The 18,716-nt window shown below is 42.2% G+C and overlaps 1 protein-coding gene across 1 annotated transcript in view; it reads left to right on the forward strand.

The window, feature by feature from the left end:
- Positions 1–6,157: 6,157 nt before the first annotated feature.
- Positions 6,158–18,716, forward strand: part of LOC142098453 (uncharacterized) — a 71,671-nt gene continuing 59,112 nt past the window's right edge. The window contains exon 1 of the mRNA XM_075181299.1: positions 6,158–6,232. Coding sequence (XP_075037400.1) covers positions 6,190–6,232 — 43 coding nt within the window. The 5' untranslated portion in view covers positions 6,158–6,189. The remainder of the gene's footprint in view (positions 6,233–18,716) is intronic.

Genomic DNA, 18,716 nt, shown 5'->3' on the forward strand with positions numbered 1-18,716 from the left:
AGGCTAGTAGATTCTATACAGTACAGATAGAAAACAGTGTTACTCCATTTTCTCTACACAAGATTTATTAAGTAAAGAAAACACTCGTCAGAATGTGTAATAACCAAAAACTGCTCAGTTACATAATTCTGGGTGCGCGCACATTACAGTAGCTTCCTGTATTGTAAGTAAAACACTGAAATAATAATATAAGCACAATATCAGAAATATAGTATAATGTAAATTAAAATACAAAAATCTGTAAAATACAAACTCAAAGGACACAGGCCGAATTTTATAGTCACTTCTATTATGTACATTCTTTTTTATTTAAGACCTTTCTTCTGTAGAAATGGATGGTCAAAGAGAACTTATATGGCGCTAGCATGAGAGCAGAACAGACACATGACATATGGAAAAGTAGTGCAATAAAGAGAGAGAAGAATTTATGGTTATACAGTCTCAGTTATTCATTAATTTTAGTAACACCGTCTACACGGATAAACACACATAGAAATAACGCTTGCTGATAAACTACAAGATCATGGGCCTGATTAATCAAGGAACGCGAAGTGAGCGCAATTTACATTTTTTAAAAACAGATGGAAAATGCAAGCTGGTGCCCTATTCAACAAGAAGAGGATCTCAAGAAACGTTTCTAGTTGAATACCGGTATAAGTACGCTCTGCCTATACGGCACTTGCCATTTGCTAGTAGACGCAACACACTGCACAATACAAATTTATATATAAAGTACCATCAGAATGCACAGATTAAAAATATATTATTAAATACATTAACACCTGTTAATAATAATATAGTTATTAATGAAGAAACCTTACATTTTGTTTTACATGAAATATATTTATCAGGATGTTATTAATGACTACTGTACATAAAATGCATTTTTACAGTTGCTTTGATTTGCATACACATGTTCTAGCATGTGTACACGACCATAATCACTATCAGCCGGCACTTACACCTGACCTGCAGCCAGGCCCGGCGCTCCCATTAGGCAAGGTTAGGCACTTGCCTAGGGCGCCGGGCTCTGGAGGGCGCCACAGAACTGGAAATTAATTTTAAAACTGTGCGGCGACCGCTGACCATACCTGTCACGGCCGCCGCACAGCATGCAGATGCACGGGGAGGGGGGGAAGAGGCTATTGCTCACCACCGCCGCCTCTCTGCTCCGTCTCCTCCCCTCCACTCACTAGTGTCAGTGAGTGGAGGGGAGGAGACGGAGCAGAGAGGCGGCGGTGGTGAAACAAGGTAAGAAAAGACGGGGTGAGGGGGGAGGAGGGAGGAGGGCGCCGATTTTTGCGGGGGGGGAGAGGGCGCCGATTTTGCCTAGGGCGCCATGGACCCTAGCACCGGCCCTGCCTGCAGCTGGTGCAAATGATATGTTTGAAAATCACGTATCTGAGAGATGACCAGAGCTTGAATGTGTGTGCGCTCAACCTTGGCACACCTTTACTGTACATTGACTATGTACATATGCCCTTTCCCATCCTCCATTCCGCCCATGAAATCGTAGACTGACAGAAGTGTCCTTTGCGTTCAAAGATGAATTGGATGTACTTGCATTTACTGGCGTATATTACTTGTCTGTGCCTGTGCAATGCAATTGTACACAAAATACAGCACGTAAAGGCATTTATGTACCTTAATGAATCAGGCCCCTTGTGTCTAATTTGGACAAACACAATAACTGATTTATTATACTAAGTGCATTGATCTAGAACTCTAGAGGAACATAACTGTAGTTTCCATCTATATTTATTCCTGACTTTTATTTAGATTTCTTGTTCACTAATAATTTGCATTTCAATGCTTAGCTATCCTGCCACCATATACACAAATTTCAACATTTTCAGACATTTATGTTGTTTTATAAGATTATTTTGTTTTTATACCAAGATTATTACTATATATATTCTGTCAAAAGGCATACCCCGCTTGTATTCTTAGAGGGTGTCCAACAATTCATACTTTCTTTTTTAATCTACATTTTGCCACATGGAGGGTTTTGGAATATTTTAATATTCAAAATGTAAAAAGGTATGGGTTTTAATTAAATAGATTAGGGGACCGGTGTGCTTCTGTGATTACATTCTGGTCTCATAGATGTATGGAGAGCAGAGCCGCCATCAGGGGGGTGCAGAGGTACTGATGTATGGGGCCCGGGCTCACCAGGGGGCCCGCAGCTTCGGCTTACCAGGGGGCCCTCTGTACCTGATGGTGGCTGTCCTTCCCTGCGTCCTTGCTGCTGTCTGCTTCTGTGTCACTGGGACAGCCAGGCAACTGTAAAACACGATCACAGGGGACTAATAGCTCTGCGCCTGCGGTCATGTGATCGGAGAGGAGGGGGCTGTCTTTTTCATTTCTACTGGGCCCCACAATTTCTGATAGAGAGCACCCCTTCTGAAAAACGAATGATGATCTTTAGAAAATAAACAAGAGAGAGGGGAAAAAACACTTTCTGTTGCTTGAAAAATATTAAAATCTTATGTCTAAATTACCAGGGGATTCCCACCTAGGAGATAAAATATACCCTGCATAGAATATGAAGTGCTATATTCAGTATTACCCCATAATGCAATTTTATGTCAAGAGCAAAGGAAGATTCTCAGCAGGATACATTAATCACAGAGATGCCATCAATAAAATGTCCACAGAGAATACCTAAAGTGCATATAATGTCAGACAATCAGAGGTAAATGAAAACACTGAACTCCAGTGATGTCAGTTATAATAGGACTGTTAAATAGTGTCCTAATTATAAACTGCACATGTAGAGTAATAACACAATATTGACCTTCTATATACAAAACACATTCACCATACAACAGAGAGCTACAGTACCTGTTTTACTGGTATTTATTGTTTGCAGAGGTGAAGTGTATAGAGAGAAAGTGGAGCGTGCAAACCAGTGGCTGAGACCTCCCCTCCCTCAACTGTGACTAGGGGAGAATGGAGAGGGAGCCTATGTGAGGAGAGAGTGGGGAATATGTGACATATACCTCCAACTGGTCAGGGAGCAGGGCTGGGCTGGCCCGGGGGGCAGGGGGGCAGTCTGACCGCTATTAGGGCCGGGGGGTAGGCCGGCTGGCCGCCCCTCGGATGTAATATACAATGTTTTCCCCGGCGGCCGCATCACATGACAGGGGATGCGGCCGCGTCATCAATGACGCGGCCGCATCCCTTTTCATGGGATGCGGCCGCCTGTGTGCCCCCCGGGCTTCCCTCTCCCAGCCCGCGCCTGTCAGGGAGGAATAAACAATAGCCCCTTTCCACTAGAGGGCCCTATTTAGAGTGGGACACATTGTGCACTTCGACTGTAGGTGTAAAAATTATGTTTAAAAAGCAAACTTAAGTGTGTGTATTGGGCTGCGTGTATCTCAAAATAATCCAGGTCAAAAACAGTAGTAGGTGCATCAGACCTACAAGTGTGTATGATTATGCTTATCGTTACCTTAGTGATGTGGCTTCATAGCGTTAGTAGTAAATATAAAAGTTGCTTTACCCTATTTGTACACAATATAATAATGTAATGATGTGTTATATACAAAATGGAGAATTGTCTTTTGACAGTGTTATAAATAAATATAAGAGTCACATTTTCTACATAAAATGCAATTAAATATGAAGAAATAATCAGAAGCACCTGTACAGTCTTACTGCTGTCCTAATCATAATCAAGTATATAAACATATATACATATGTGTACACCGAGCTTCCTGTACCCGCGAAAGATAGAGGCGTATATGTGGATGCGTCCAAGCCTAATTCTGTTGTATATCTCCAGAGGCCGTGCTGCACTTACATGAACACCCCCTAACTGTACGCAACTTACGATTGGTCGCCCCTGTTTTGCCTCTCCAGGTGTGAGATGACGCTAGTCTATGTTAAGCCCAAATACACATACTGATGTATTTTGGAGGAAATTTGTAGGACAAACACTGCGGCTATGAAGTTTAGAGTGAATCAATGATTACACTGAATTGCCCTTTTGTTAGTATTATTATTATTATTATTATTATTAATTTTTATTTATAAGGTGCCACAAAGCGTGTGCAGCGCCGTACAGAGACAAACAATAGGATAGTACAAGGTAAAACAGCACGGTACAGTTAACAATAAACACTATAACTAGGAAGCTCAAAGCACAGCTATAGAGACAGGCTAAAAGGTAAGGGTGAGGGATATATAGCACAAGCTGGTAACCTGTGCCCAAGAGGGTGGGTGCGGCTGACAGGTAAGAGCCACTGAGAGATGCAGGGAAAAGCGAGAGGAGACAGAGGGCAGAATGTCCAAGAAGGGGATGGGCTGAGTAGCTGGAGAGCAAAGGTAAAAGTGGAGGATGCAGGAGGAGAGAGGGCCCTGCTCAAAGGAGCTTACAATCTAAAGGGAAGGGCAACAAACTGAAGACACGAGGGTGATATATAGAGTCACATGGAACAACAAAGGAAGGGGAAGAAGGGATGAGAGGGAGAGGGAGAGGCAGCCGACAAGGTGGGTAGGTAAGCGGATGACTGAATGGCTTTTAAAAAAAGATGGGTTTTAAATGCCCGTTTGAAGCTGCACAGATTGGGGGATGTTCTGATGGATCAATGGAGAACATTCCAATGGAATGGGGAAGCACGGGAGAAGTCTTGAATGCAAGCGTGAGAAGAGGTAATCAGAGGGGAAGAGAGGCGACAATCGTTGGCTGATTGCAGTGGGCGGGAAAGAGTGTGTACTAACAAAGAAGCACATCACCTACCAGTGATTCTGGAAGTCTAAATAATGTACAGCCACAAAAAGAGCAGCATAATGTTAGACATAATCATTCATAATAATGAGCAATGAATGATTAATAAATAAAGGAGAGACTTTTAAATACCCTGGCAGATTCATGAATTTGCACGAATGTAGATAGATCACCAAACAGTAAGAAAATTAGAAATCATTACATTAGTTTCACAGCAATCCAAGACCACAAATTACTGCTATTTTAAACAATTGCAATAAAAAATGAAACAATTATAATACTTGTAATCTATGTAACCAAAGAAGATACAATAAGAAAACAGAAGTTGCTATTTAAAATACATAGCAATGTCTCACTGATGGACACTGTGATTTAAGCTTTTTATACAACATAATTAGGTAACATTCCAGACATCCATTCAATTCCCTCTCTATTGTGACATATAAACAGAAATAAAGTTTCTCTTTCAGAACTACTGAGAGCAGCGATACTGTATATCATTACAGTGTGCAATTTAATCACACTATGAGGACTCTTTTTGTCATATATAATAATTGTTAGCTATATATAGCTATATATAGTCAGTGGTTTAAGACCATCAGAGTTTATTAGAAGAGGATGATTGTTAAACGAGGGGGAATAATTTAGAAATACATAAAATTGAATATAAAAATGTCTCAAGAGTCCTTTAGGAGACATTTGGGTTTAATTAACCCATTAATATTGCTATTAATAACACTTGGTTGAAACAATTAATGGTATGAGGTAAATGTGTTACAAACACTCATAATAATTATTCAGTAAAATACAACATGATATCTATTTATTAACAGATATAGGTTGGTTTATATAAATTCACTTTTCTAAGTCTTTTTATTCGCTCTCCAACACTTTAGTTTCAATAAAATTCCACAAAACATAGGTCATTTGGATTAATTTAAAGATTACAATAAAATGTGGGTAAATTTGTATTTTTTAACCAATTGATAAGATTTCTTCTGCAACAGACTTTCTTTTCTCTTGTAGCTGTTGTAATATGACTGAAATGAACCCATAATTTAAGAAATATGACCAGTTCTCATGGTCTATGAGAGGGGGCGACGAGGCCATTTGTAATGTCCCACCTGTCCTGCTGACAGTTACAGAGGCTGATTTTTTTTATTTTAAAAAAAGGAACTTATATTTATTATTTCCAGCATCCTTGACCTTCTTGAAGCAAATCTGATTTATTGCACTTAGCTTGTACATTAACATTAATAATAAACCTGTATCTAAGTCTTCCTGAAAAATGTAACAGTCAGTAGAAATGACTGACAGTGCTCGCTGGGTCTTTAGTCCCACATTGCTTATCTTTACTGGGTGCTGTTTCTGCTCAATAACTAATAGGTGATTTACAATAAAGTGAAAGTGAAAGTTCTGATAACAGTCTATGGAGAAGATTCTTTACATGTGAGGAGATGTCGGTCACACGATTTCTGCTTCTTTTCTGGCTACAAACAGGTAATTATCCTGAATATTCTGCTGTATATTTGCTGAGTGTAGACCATACTTGCCAACTTTTCCTCGTTGGCTTCAGGGAGATCCCGAGGGAGGTGGCACTGCGGGGGCGGGGCTTGATTAATCACATCATTTTGGCCCCCTAAATGATCGTCACAATTTTGGGCAATTACAGCAGGGGACGGGGCTAAGATGACGCAATATTTGCATCATTAAGCCCCCCAATCCCCCCCCTCGCCCCACTTATCTATTGTGGGGGCTAGAACGGGGAGGTTGCCCTGCTCTCCCGGGAGGTCTCCCAGGAGTGCAGGAGTCTCCCGAACATTCCGGAAGAGTAGGCAACTAAGCGTTAAAGAAAAGCAGCTAATGAATCTCTAGAGACTGAAGTGTCTTTTACATTGATTAAGTCTTGGGGCTAGATTCACTAAGCTGCGGGTTTGAAAAAGTGGGGATGTTGCCTATAGCAACCAATCAGATTCTAGCTTTCATTTATTTAGTACCTTCTACAAAATCCCCACTTTTTCAAACCCGCAGCTTAGTAAATCTAGCCCTTGGTCTCCATGAAAATGGCCACCTCCATAGGCATCAATACATGGACATAGGACACAATTTCTGAACTGTGTCATCATGCCACAGATGACGAAGCCAACCACGTCTTGTACTGGCTCAGCATCAGGGAGAATGCCAGACACTTCAGGGAGTGAGGGAGATCACCCCTATTTCAGGGAGTCTCCCTGACATTCAGGGAGAGTTGGCAAGTATGGTGTAGACAATGGGGGAGAATGAGACACTGAGCAGGATCTGTGACTCGCCGCACGCTGTATTAGTAATAAGTGATGTACTGTACATAGATGTCTGTATTATGGTCTCCTGCTTGTAGCCGATATAATCACAGTAAATCCTGCCAAGTGTTTTACAGGTGACACAGTAGGTAATAGGAAATTACCAAATATTCCAGGTAATTAAATGGTTATGGTTCCCAGACTGATTAAGGGATGTAATGTAACACACAATAACAGATGTTTGTCAATGCATTTAGAAAGAGTAAGAGACCTGGGGGTAAATGTATCAATCTGCGGGTTCTTCAACACCCGCGTGTTCAGCCTCTTCTGCGATTAAATTTCAAGCGGCGCTGCATTGTAAAGGGAAGTTAACCCTTTACAATGCAGCGCCGCTTGAAATTTAATCGCAGAAGAGGCTGAACACGCGGGTGTTGAAGAACCCGCAGATTGATACATTTACCCCTTGATTGGAAAGCTAGTGTGGATTTTAATTTCCCCACTGCTACGCCAGGAGTATAATTTTTATGTGGAAATCTATTATACCAGCATTCAAACTTTTTAAACACTTGTATATAGAGCGCACTGTGACCTGTGCAATGATTAGAGCAAAGCACAGATCTGCGGCCCGCACAGCATAGAGATAAAAAAACAGTGTTTATTACTGGGCAAAGTCCAGGTTCAGGGACAACTCCAGGCACAAGAGTACAGACAGATAGATCTGTGTATAGTAACAACTATAACAAGTACATTGCATTGTCACATGTTGGGGTCTATTTATGACCCTTCGTTTTTTTCAGTTGAAACTTTTCAATCCTTATCTCCTTGATAAGGATTGAAAAGTAACAGCAATGTATTAAAAAAAATCTCAGGGACAGCAGTGCCCATAACCAGCTGTCCCTGAGAAGTGACTCACCTGTGTATCGCAGTCTTATCTACTTCTTGACAGCTGCGTTGATCCAGGGCCCTCTTAAGACCATCTTGGGCCCCCCGGGCACAGCAGTGCTCCCTCACTGGTCTCCTCCTCCGCAATGGATGTCGGGCGGGCGTGATGACGTCATGCCCGACATGCACTGCCAGCGCGACGGAGGAAGAGACCATGGAGGGAGCCGGATCGCCAGCTGACAGCACGGTAAGTATTTTTTTTGCAGGGGTTTTTTTTTTCTGCCTCCGGAGGGCCCCCCTGGGCTGCAGGGCCCCCGGGCACCCTCCCAGCGTGCCCAATGGGAAAGGCGGCCCTGCGTTGATCTTCTCTTATGTTTGTTTTGTTTACTGCCCATGCGCTGACTGTAAACGCCAGGCATTTCATCTCCCACTGTCTGTGTTTCTTGTGAGACCGACAGCATTACTGGAGCATCAGTAAATTAATGAATGAAGCTCTACAATATTTATGTTTAAGAAAATGTACATTAAGCTAGATGGGTATATTTCATTTTCAAAAAATAAATAAAGGTCTGGAAAAATAACATAAACTTAACTAAATGAATGCTTTACTGTAGTTAATAGCAGAGGTAATCTGTCTCTCATCCGTCTCTTGGCAGCAGTGACCAGAACAGTGAACTCTGGTGATCTCTGGCATGTGACTGGGAGGGATCACATCCCTCCACCCCTCCACACAGACTCCGTCCAGCTCTGCTGAGCTGACAGGGGAGAAAACTTTCACTTATGAAAATGTACGCCAGCTTCAGATGGTACCAGCTTCAGATGGCGCCAGCTTCAGATGGCATACATTTTCATGTAGAAATTGAGAAAGATTTCAATTGCCAGATGTTGATACATAGCGATGCTGAGCGCTCCCCATACACTGCTATGGGGAGGGCTCAGATAAACGGTAATAGGTGCAAAGCAGCAGATATCAGAGATGCTAGCTTAATACATAATGATTTTACCGGTAAAGCCCCGAAAACTCTGTTTTCGGGGCTTTACAAGGGGGGAAAACTTTAATAAATAGACCCCGTTATGAGAAAAGCTTGTGCTGAAAATATATCTTTTTAAATCCTCTTAATGCCCTCCAATAAACACCTTTGTATGTCTGTCTTTCAAAATGATACATAATATGCAGATATAATATGAATGCATTATGCCATCTCATCCAGTTCTGTCAATAATGTTCTGTTTCTCTGTATCCGCATAAACAAGATATTTCCTTGAAGCTGTAATACTTTGTCGCAGGTGATAGTACAGTCCTCTGGCCCCTTACCCACCCCGCCCCCCCCCCCCCCCCCCCCCCCCCACACACACACACACTGCTAGAGCTTGTGGCTCTGGTATATGCACCTGCTTTGTAAAACCATAAAACTAATTTAGTTCACTACTTGGCGATGGAGGGGTGTGAGAGGGAGGACTAATCACAAGCCAAAATTTATTTATTGCTGCTTTGATTAGGCCTCCCCCAGTTTTTGACTGGAACGGGGGAGCCTGGGTCAATATGGCTACACGTGTGAGACAGATGTACTGCTTAATTCATGCACTTGGCAGGAAAATGCTATTTGTTTTTGGGATTTTTTATGCCCAATTTATATAAACGCCAGCATGAAAAAATGGGTCCGAATTCTCACTGTACCCCTAGTTGAATATCTTAGAGGATCTAATTCTGTATATGTCATTTTGGGGCTTTTCTTATGTTCTGGCAATTCCCCATAAAGCCACAAAATTAGCCATTGAATAATTTCACCAGAAAGGCAAAATGGGCTCTGTCATGGCTCTGCCATGTGTCCAGCCAGCAGGTAAAACACACGTACATGGCACAAGTCCTAGCACAAGTTTTGACAGTGTTATACTGCTTCCCCATGTAGTGTGTAATAATGTAATGTTAAATTAAAGTATTAGAGGAAAAGTGACATTTTTATTTCGTGCCAAATTCTGTGAAACTACTACATATAAAAAATATAGGGTCAAAAATTTAAATTTACCAATTGATGGGTCTGGATTTGTAGTGCAGTAGATAATCTACAGTGCAGGTTGGTGCCAGAAAATCAACTATAAAGGTATTTCTCATTAAAAGTCAAAATTCCCAAATCATTTTTAGGCCTCATGAATTGCCCACAAAGTGACTAAAATACACACATCTGTCATGATGTACAGGAAACACCCAAATGCAACAACATATATATATTCACATCAAAGTGCGATTTTGCAAATCCAGCGATTTTCTCGGGAGAGTTGAAGCTCGCAGATGTATGAAGCTGAGATTTCATGCAAAATCACCAGAGTTCTGCTTCTGTCAAAATCGCTATTTGCAAAATCGCCAGAGATCAAACGAGCTTACGCAAGTAACGTAGCTCATTGCGCATGCGCTACGCTACTTGCGTAAGCTCTATTTACAGTATTAGGTGATTCCCCAACTAGCGTGGAAAAATCACATAATACAGTAGTTAGAGCTTGCGAAATGAACGTAAGTTCATTGCGTACTGGACCTCCTACTAGGTAGGAGGTGTTAGCGGCGGGTCCTGAGTTTTTTTATTTTTCTACAATCAAGATTAAAGACTCGTGGATATTACAAATATGGGGCCCTCCTGGCCGAAGCAAAGAAGACTTCAATCAACAAGAGCCCATTCTTGGCGAAGTACAGAAAAAATTGGCCAAGCAAAACTTTTGGAAGTATAAATATTCTGGGACTGGGGCAAGCAGAACTATTGGATGGTATAATTAATATGGGACTGGGGCAAGCACGGACCTTTTGGACCTGAAAGAAGACATCTTGGGTGAGTATATTGGGTGTTTTTATTTTTAATAAATAGATGTGGTGTAAATGAGGGTGGTTAGTGTGTTTATTGTGGGGTTTTTGTTTTTAATAAATATGTGTGGTGTTTATAAGGGTGTTGTTATTTATTTAACATTTTTTTTTGTGGAACTACAGGTCTCAGCAAGCCAGGGATGTCAGGGAATGTTTGCACTTGTGGTTCTCAAAGTGTCAACATGCCCTGGCTGCCGTGGGTATGCTGGTGCATGTAGTTAAACAAGCAGCAGCATGGCCACACTGTTTTTGGCAACCTGGCTGGCTGGGACTTGTAGTTCCACAAAACAAAATGGTGTCCGTTTATTTTTTCACTATTTATCGCCTTATCACCCTACTACCCACAGCCCAGGGGTAGTAGGAAGAGCCCTAGTGCTATCAGCACTGGGCTGGGGGTCTCTAGTGGGGGGGCCCGCTCATTTTTTTCGGCGGACCCCACTCCCTAGGGAATCCAGCCCAGGGCTGAACAGTCTAGGGTTGGTTAGACATTATGGCAGGGGGACCCCTGCCATGTGTCCCACTGCTATAGTGCCCCCAACCCTGGCTGGTTTTCCTAGTGCTGGTAAAGTGAAAATTGGGGGGACCCCACTCAAAAATTTTCCCAGATTTTCACGGGACGAGCACTAGTCAGGCAGCACTAGGGTTAAGCAGGAATAGAGGGGCGACCCCACGCTTTTTTTTTTTTTTTTAAACTTTCATCTATTCTTTACCATTTTGACAGCTGCCGGTGATGTGTTTACAACTCACTGTTACAACACAGTAGAGTTTGCCAAACACAGGAGAGTTAGCTAAACTCAGGAGTGTTTACATCGCCCAAAATCGCCGGAGATGACCAGCGATTTTGAACATCAGTGTCAAAATCGCAGCTTGATACATTTCAGGGTTTTTTTCCAAAACTCGCGGGTAAACACCCGCGATTTGCCGCAATTTAAACACGCTGGCAAACTCGCACTTTGATACATTTACCCCCATGGTGTTATCTGCGTGGAGTTTGTATGTTGTCCCCATGGCTGCGTGGGTTTCCTCCGGGTGCTCCGGTTTCCTCCCACATTCCAAAGACATACTAGTAGGTTAATTGGCTGCTATTAAATTGACCTTTGTCTGTGTGTGTGTTAGGGAATTTATACTGTAAGCTCCAATGGGGCAGGGACTGATGTGAGTGAATTCTCTGTACAGCATTGTGGAATTAGTAGCGCTGTATAAATAGATGATGATGATACATATAGTAACCAGAAAAATACATACTGTATTTTGTATAATTCTCCTGTGACAGGATGGCCCTCCTAAGCCACCCTGTCCTGTTGCTGTGGAACAGCTGGGCTTGCCTTGCCACGTCTCGTTTCTTTATCCCAACTGTGCCCATCTAAACGTAGTAGGACTAGGCTCCTTCAAAGGCACCTAGCACTGCTTCTTCCTAGTGTACCCTCTTGCTGGGTACCTGGGCTGGTAAATCTGACCTCTTCCTTTAGATCAGGGTTGCTGTGGATGGTTCGCCTTGGCCTCTTACAATGGCCAGAGCTACAGGTAGCGGGCAGAGCATTAGTACTAGATGCTGGGTTACAACCTCAGAACAGCCGGATAACAGATTAGATTGGTCTAATCTGTAGGTCTCAGGAATTGCCGCGAGAAGTAGGCGTCACAGCAGGATCTTGAAGCAGTTATATTTTGTTAGCTCAAGTGTCCGAATAAGGACAGTTACATACTCCAGTTTGTGGTACTAGCGATCTTTCCAGAAGCACAGATGGTATGATGATACATTACATGGTCAGCAGGGGGTAACATCACCCCCTGATCCAAGATGGTTCCGCAAAGACTGCAACGGGATGGAGAATTGCCTATACTCGCCTCACACAATTTCTTACAGCAAACAACCTGCTGGATTCTCTTCAGTCAGGCTTTCACTTCACTCTCAACACTTCACAGAGACTGCGCTGACCAAGGTTGTCAATGATTTGTTCACAGCAAAAAGTAAAAACCATTACTCTCTTCTAATTCTCCTGGATCTCTCTGCTGCATTTGACACTGTTGACCACTCTCTCCTCATACAAACGCTACAATCCCTATGTCTTGAAGGCACAGTCCTATCCTGGTTCTAATCCTACCTATGTAATCGCTCTATCAGTGTTCATTTCTCTGGATCCACCTCTGCTACGCTTTCTTCATCAGTTGGAGTACCACAAAGCTCAGTCCTAGGTCCTCTGCTATTCTCTCTCCACACCACTTCTCTTAGAAAACTAATAAGCTCCTTTAGATTTCAGTATTATCTCTATGCGGATAATACACAAATCTATCTATCCTCTCCTGATCTTTCACCATCTGTGCTGTCTCGCGTTACTGACTGTCTTTCTGCCATTTCATCTTGGATATCTTCTCGCCAAATCAAACTCAATCTTTCAAAAACAGAAATAATAATATTCCCACCCAAAAACAGAAGCTTCCTGCCTGACATATATATTTCTGTTGATAACATGACCATAAATCTCACCCGCAAGCTCGCTGTCTAAGTGTAATCCTTGACTCACAACTATCATTTATTCCCCACATCGACTCTATATCTAAATCATGTTACATACATCTAAAGAACATTTCCAGAACACGCACATATCTCACACAAGACACTGCAAAAACCTTAATTCATGCACTCATCATCTCCCGCATCGATAATTGCAATTCCCTCCTTACTGGTCTTCCCCGACTTGAGCCCCTACAATCTATTATGCACGCAGCAGTTAGATTGATTTTCCTTGCAAACCGTTCTTCCTCTGCTGAGCCACTCTGTCAGTCTCTACATTGGTTGCATGTTTTTCAACAAATCCAATATAAAATTCTTATACTAATATACAAGGCCATCAACAAAATTGCATCAACATACATCTCCTCAGTTGTCTCAAAATATCTCTCAACTCGACACCTCCGTTCTGCACAAGATCTACATCTCCAACTCTCATCACATCCTCCCATCCCGGTTACAGGACTTTTTTCGGGCTGCACCCACTTTGTGGAATTCCCTTCCTTGCACAGTAAGATTTTTCTCTAGTCTTCAAACCTTCAAGCGTTCTCTGAAAACCCACCTCTTCAGACAAGCTTATAATATTCCTCAGCCATCCGCTTAATTTACCTTTGTTACCCAATTACCACTCTCTACACAGCAAACACAAGACAACAACCCTCTGACCAACATTGCTGTGTGACTGATCACACAGCCCACTCAATACTTTTTACTTTTGCATTCTAGCTGGTCCAATGTGCAATATGATGTAGCACATGCCCTTGTGATTTAAACTCCCAGTGTCCCATAGATTGTAAGCTTGCGAGCAGGGACCTCTTACCTCTCTGTCTGTATGTATTACCCAGTATTGTTTTATTAATGTTTGTTCCCAATTGTAAAGCGCTACGGAATTTGCTGACGCTATGTAAATAAATGTTGATGATGGTGATGATAAAGAAAGGGGATGGTAGCAAGGCAAGCCCAGCCGGTCCCCAACACAACAGACAGGGTGGCATAGGACGTCCATTATGTCACACTAAGTATTTTAGAAAAGAGTGTTGCCAATGGAGCTGAAAGCTACCCCCTGATGGATGCAATGTCCCTCATTAGGAAGATGTGTTTGGCAGCATTGATTGTGCAGTTAGACAGTCTGCTAAACCTCCTAAGATCATGTAATGTATTCTGAAGGGAAAAACTAGGCTGAATCACATAGAACAAGACGTCAAAGGCCGAATGTGTGCAAATGGCTCTTGACGTCAACTCCCTGTATGTTTGCATTATCTCATATTAGTCTCAGGATTGGAGGCAACCTTTCTAATGCATATGGAAGTGGGGGACGACAAATAACCGTTCATGTTGACTTGAACATCGAGGCTAGAATACAGTGCTTATATCAATGCCACCATGTAAAGGCCAAGATCCTTCAACCTTGAGAAAGCCAACATTAAATTGCAGTCTATTCTGTGATTTAATGATGTCACCCATAGACAAGAATAGTAGAGGAAGCCCATTTATTTTAGCTAAAAGCATCAGATTTAAGGCTCTATAGGAATTATCTCTCTGGCCTCCCTATGCATGACAAAGCCCACTTGATCTAAATAGATTAGGAAAGGGAGAAGTCCCTTAAATCTATTAGCAATATTTTTCTCATATAATTTGGGGATGTCATCTAGAAGCTATATGGGGTGGTAGCTATGGTACAAGGCAGGGTCTTCCCCACTTTTGAGTTCATCATTATAAAGGCAGGGTCTTACCCTCTTTTTGGATCATCAATATAAAGTCCGGTAGATTTTCAGGCAATAATCATTTACCTTTTTATCAGAACATTTATATATGTACAGACGAGTTGTCATATGCAACCTAATTACTAGTCATATAAAACTGCAAATATGTGTTTGTGAATTAATTCATTGTATTAGCTTGGTGTGGCTCAGATGTACACTGTGTTCAGCCATGGATTAAAACTTGAAAAAGGGAAGGCTAAATGAATGTATCTCTTTGATTATGCTAAACTCTTCTGTTCTCCCCATGAGGTGATTATGGGTAGAGAGTTCCAGACACATAGTTACAGATGAGTGCCCAATATCAATTTATGGCACGGGTCATAAAAGATAAGGTCTTGAAATCTCTCTTTAAGGTTATAGTGATATCCAACAAACAGACCCCTCACATTCTTGGTGATTCTGTGAGATCTCAGGAGCCATGTCCAGTATGTAAATGAAGGGAAATTTATGACCTAATGACCTGGAATGCAACAGTAACTTGAAAGGTGTTTTAAAAGAGGTTAAAAACAATTAATTTGAATTCACACAGACTTTCTGGTACTGACATCACAGTAGAAAGGGGGCTCTGGGTACCTGCAGCATGTTTAAAATGTCCTGTCAATCTAACAGTTTTGTCCACTTTGGACAGGGGTGGGCAAACCTGTCCTCAAGGGCCATATCCAGTTCATGGTTTTAGGATTTCTTTAATCATGTACAGCTGAGTTAATCTATTTGGCTGGGTCAGTAATTATCCCACCTGCTTCTACAGACAGAAATCCTAAAAACATGAACTGGATATGGCCCTTGAGGACAGGTTTGCCCACCCCTGACTTTGGAAGTCTATTTCATATTGAGAAGTGTCCCTTTATTCGTGTTCTCCCTTAGACAGAAACTTATCATTCGTAAGTTTACCATTTCTGTTTATTCATTATATTTTACTAGAAACTATTGTATTATATCTTTGTATGTTATTTTGTTAATAGTTTTCATTTTAAGCATTGTGGATTTATTTTCCATATTGCATTACACTTAATATGTTCATGTCTGTGTGTTCTTATGAATGCACATGTCAGTCGGTTTTAAGACATTATATAGTTCAAACAGAGGGCGTCATTCGGTTTATGATAACTGTGGTTTGGGGGAGATCATTTGGATCTATGTTTTATTGTACCTGAAATGAGTAAACTGTGTCTATCTGAGGAGATAGGCAATGTTTCTTCTTCCACAGTGTCCTGGTCCTCATAATTAACCCCTGAGGGGGGGGGAGCGGGCTGCCAGCAGATTTAAGACTAACACAGAGTTTTTCCCTGAGGTGGAGAGAAGGGGCTACCAAAAGGTAACTCTGACACAGAATCTTATTATCTAACCCCCCTTGCTCCAGCTCCAGCAATTATAGATGTGTCTGATGAGAATGTGGTTAATTGTGCTGTTTTTTAATATAGCCCTGTCTTTTTACAGACTCACTGTCCTGAGCTAAGGACAATGGACAATATTGCTATCAATGTTGCATGTGATACTGATATAGGGAAAATACTTGTTAAATATGTACCAGATGAAGCTGTTAAGTTGAATATTTTCAGAATTAACAGCAGTGGCGCACGCAGGGGGGGTTTCTGGTTCTCCAGAAAACCCTCCCCTCCGGGAACCAACGATACTGTACAGCAGCCGCGTCGCTGTCAAAGAAGCGCCCACGGCAGTGCTGTATTGTAGTATAATACAGCACTGCCGCGGATGCTTCTTGACAGCACCGCGGCTGCTGTAGAATTCAGCCTCGCTGAAATGGAGCTGCTTACTCTATTTTTTTTTTCCCGGGGGGGCGGAAACCCCCCCCTTTTAAACCCTGTGTTCGCCCCTGAACAGGGTGTGTCCACAGGTAAAGTGTACTGAAGTAAGGGCAAAATGTGACTTAATTGTAGAGATGCTCACTGACCCTCGTGTTTTGGTTTTGGATCTGGATTACCTTCAGGTTTTGGTTTTGGTTTTGCCAAAACCGTCCTTCCGTGATTTGGTTTTGGTTTTGGTTTTGGTTTTGTTTAGCCATTTTTTTTACAAAATTCCATTTTTTGGTCTAAAATCACATAATTTAGGTATTATTTTATACCTACATTATTATTATCCTCACTAACACTATATTCTAGTGATTTCCATTAAATTTTTACCATCTCACAGGTCACAATATGCTTTTCATACACTTTCAGCCAAATACAGCAGCGATCTGCAGGGGCGCACGCAGGATTTTTAGGGGGGGGGGTTTCCCCGCTACCCCAAAAAAACAAAAAACCCCAAAAACCGCGAGAGAGCTGCTGCGCATGTGCCTGCGCATGCGCAGCAGCTCCGTTTCGGCAGCTGCTGTATAGTACAGTGCGCTATGTTGTGCACTTCGCTAGCGGAAGGGTTTCTGGAGACCCAGAAACCCGCCCTACGTGCGCCCCTGATCTGGCTGTATGGTAAGTGACAGAGCAATGACTCAAACACAGTTAAGTTCCTACCACATCTAGGACACATTGCAAACAGCAATGGCAGAAAAGAAAAGTGGGGCAAGATGGAATTGTCCTTGGATCAAGAAACCAGTTATGGTTCATTGGATCGCTCCACCTGTTTCTTGGATAAGTGAGGTAATTCTACAGCTAATACATGGCAACAATCGCTCCACCTGTTTCTTGGATAAGTGAGGTAATTCTACAGCTAATATATGACTACCATCGTTCCACCTGTTTCTTGGATAACTGAGGTAATTCTACAGCTAATACATGGCAATGAGCGCTGACCCCCCCGGAATGCGTGCTTTTATCAGACACACACCAATCCAGGGTGCAAGACAATACACTAAAAAGAGCCATTGAAATTCACAGCAAAAAGCCAGTTCATCAGTGAGCTTCGATTTAAGCCCCAATTCCCGCAAACTTATAATCTAGCTAGGTACCTTTCATGTAAAGTGCTGATTACAAACACAACAAAACACGTGTGGGAGAATGTGGCCTGTAAGAGGCTGACTACTAGACACAAAGACATTGCATGGATGGCTATCCAGGGATGTCTGCCTCTCAGGACATTCATGCACTCCCGGAACCTGTGCCAATATGTCCACTGCTTCTTCTGCATCACCAGAAGGGAAACAGCACTGCGTTGTTTTTGGGACTGCCCCGCTGCACAGGCACTGTTGGATGCCTTGGAACATGAACATAAGGACAGTGTGCCCAGAACTTGCCTTCCATACCATTCGGTATTTTATGGATTATTTCCTGGGACCCACATCATTGGGGCAATCCAGGAGGCCTGGAGCCTAATGAACTGCTTTAAGGACGCTATTTGGCTTGCCAGGAATCGCCTCATCTTGAAAAGGGAGAAGATGATCATCCAGGACTGTCGCAGGCTGATCCAGAGCCTACTAAGAGACTATAACACCAGTCCTGAGTAAGAGGAAGATGATTAATTTCCTGTCTCCCTCTTCTCCGTCTCCCCCTATGTGTCTGTTTATTCAATGTAACACTGTTGAATTTGCCTGCAAATTCTACAGACAAGCCTGCTTGTCTTCCTCTTCATCTTTGTTAGCAATGGAGCACTCGTCTTTGGGTGTATATTAGACCCTACACTTATAAGTGCAAATGAACAAAAAAAGCCTGCAAAGACTTGTAGATTAATAAAAAGGACCAAAGCAGCTCTTTTATAAGGGTGTATATATTACACCATACACTTATTATTGCAAATTAAGAAAAATACA

Source organism: Mixophyes fleayi, chromosome 7, assembly GCF_038048845.1.
Source record: "Mixophyes fleayi isolate aMixFle1 chromosome 7, aMixFle1.hap1, whole genome shotgun sequence".
Lineage (NCBI taxonomy): Eukaryota > Metazoa > Chordata > Amphibia > Anura > Limnodynastidae > Mixophyes > Mixophyes fleayi.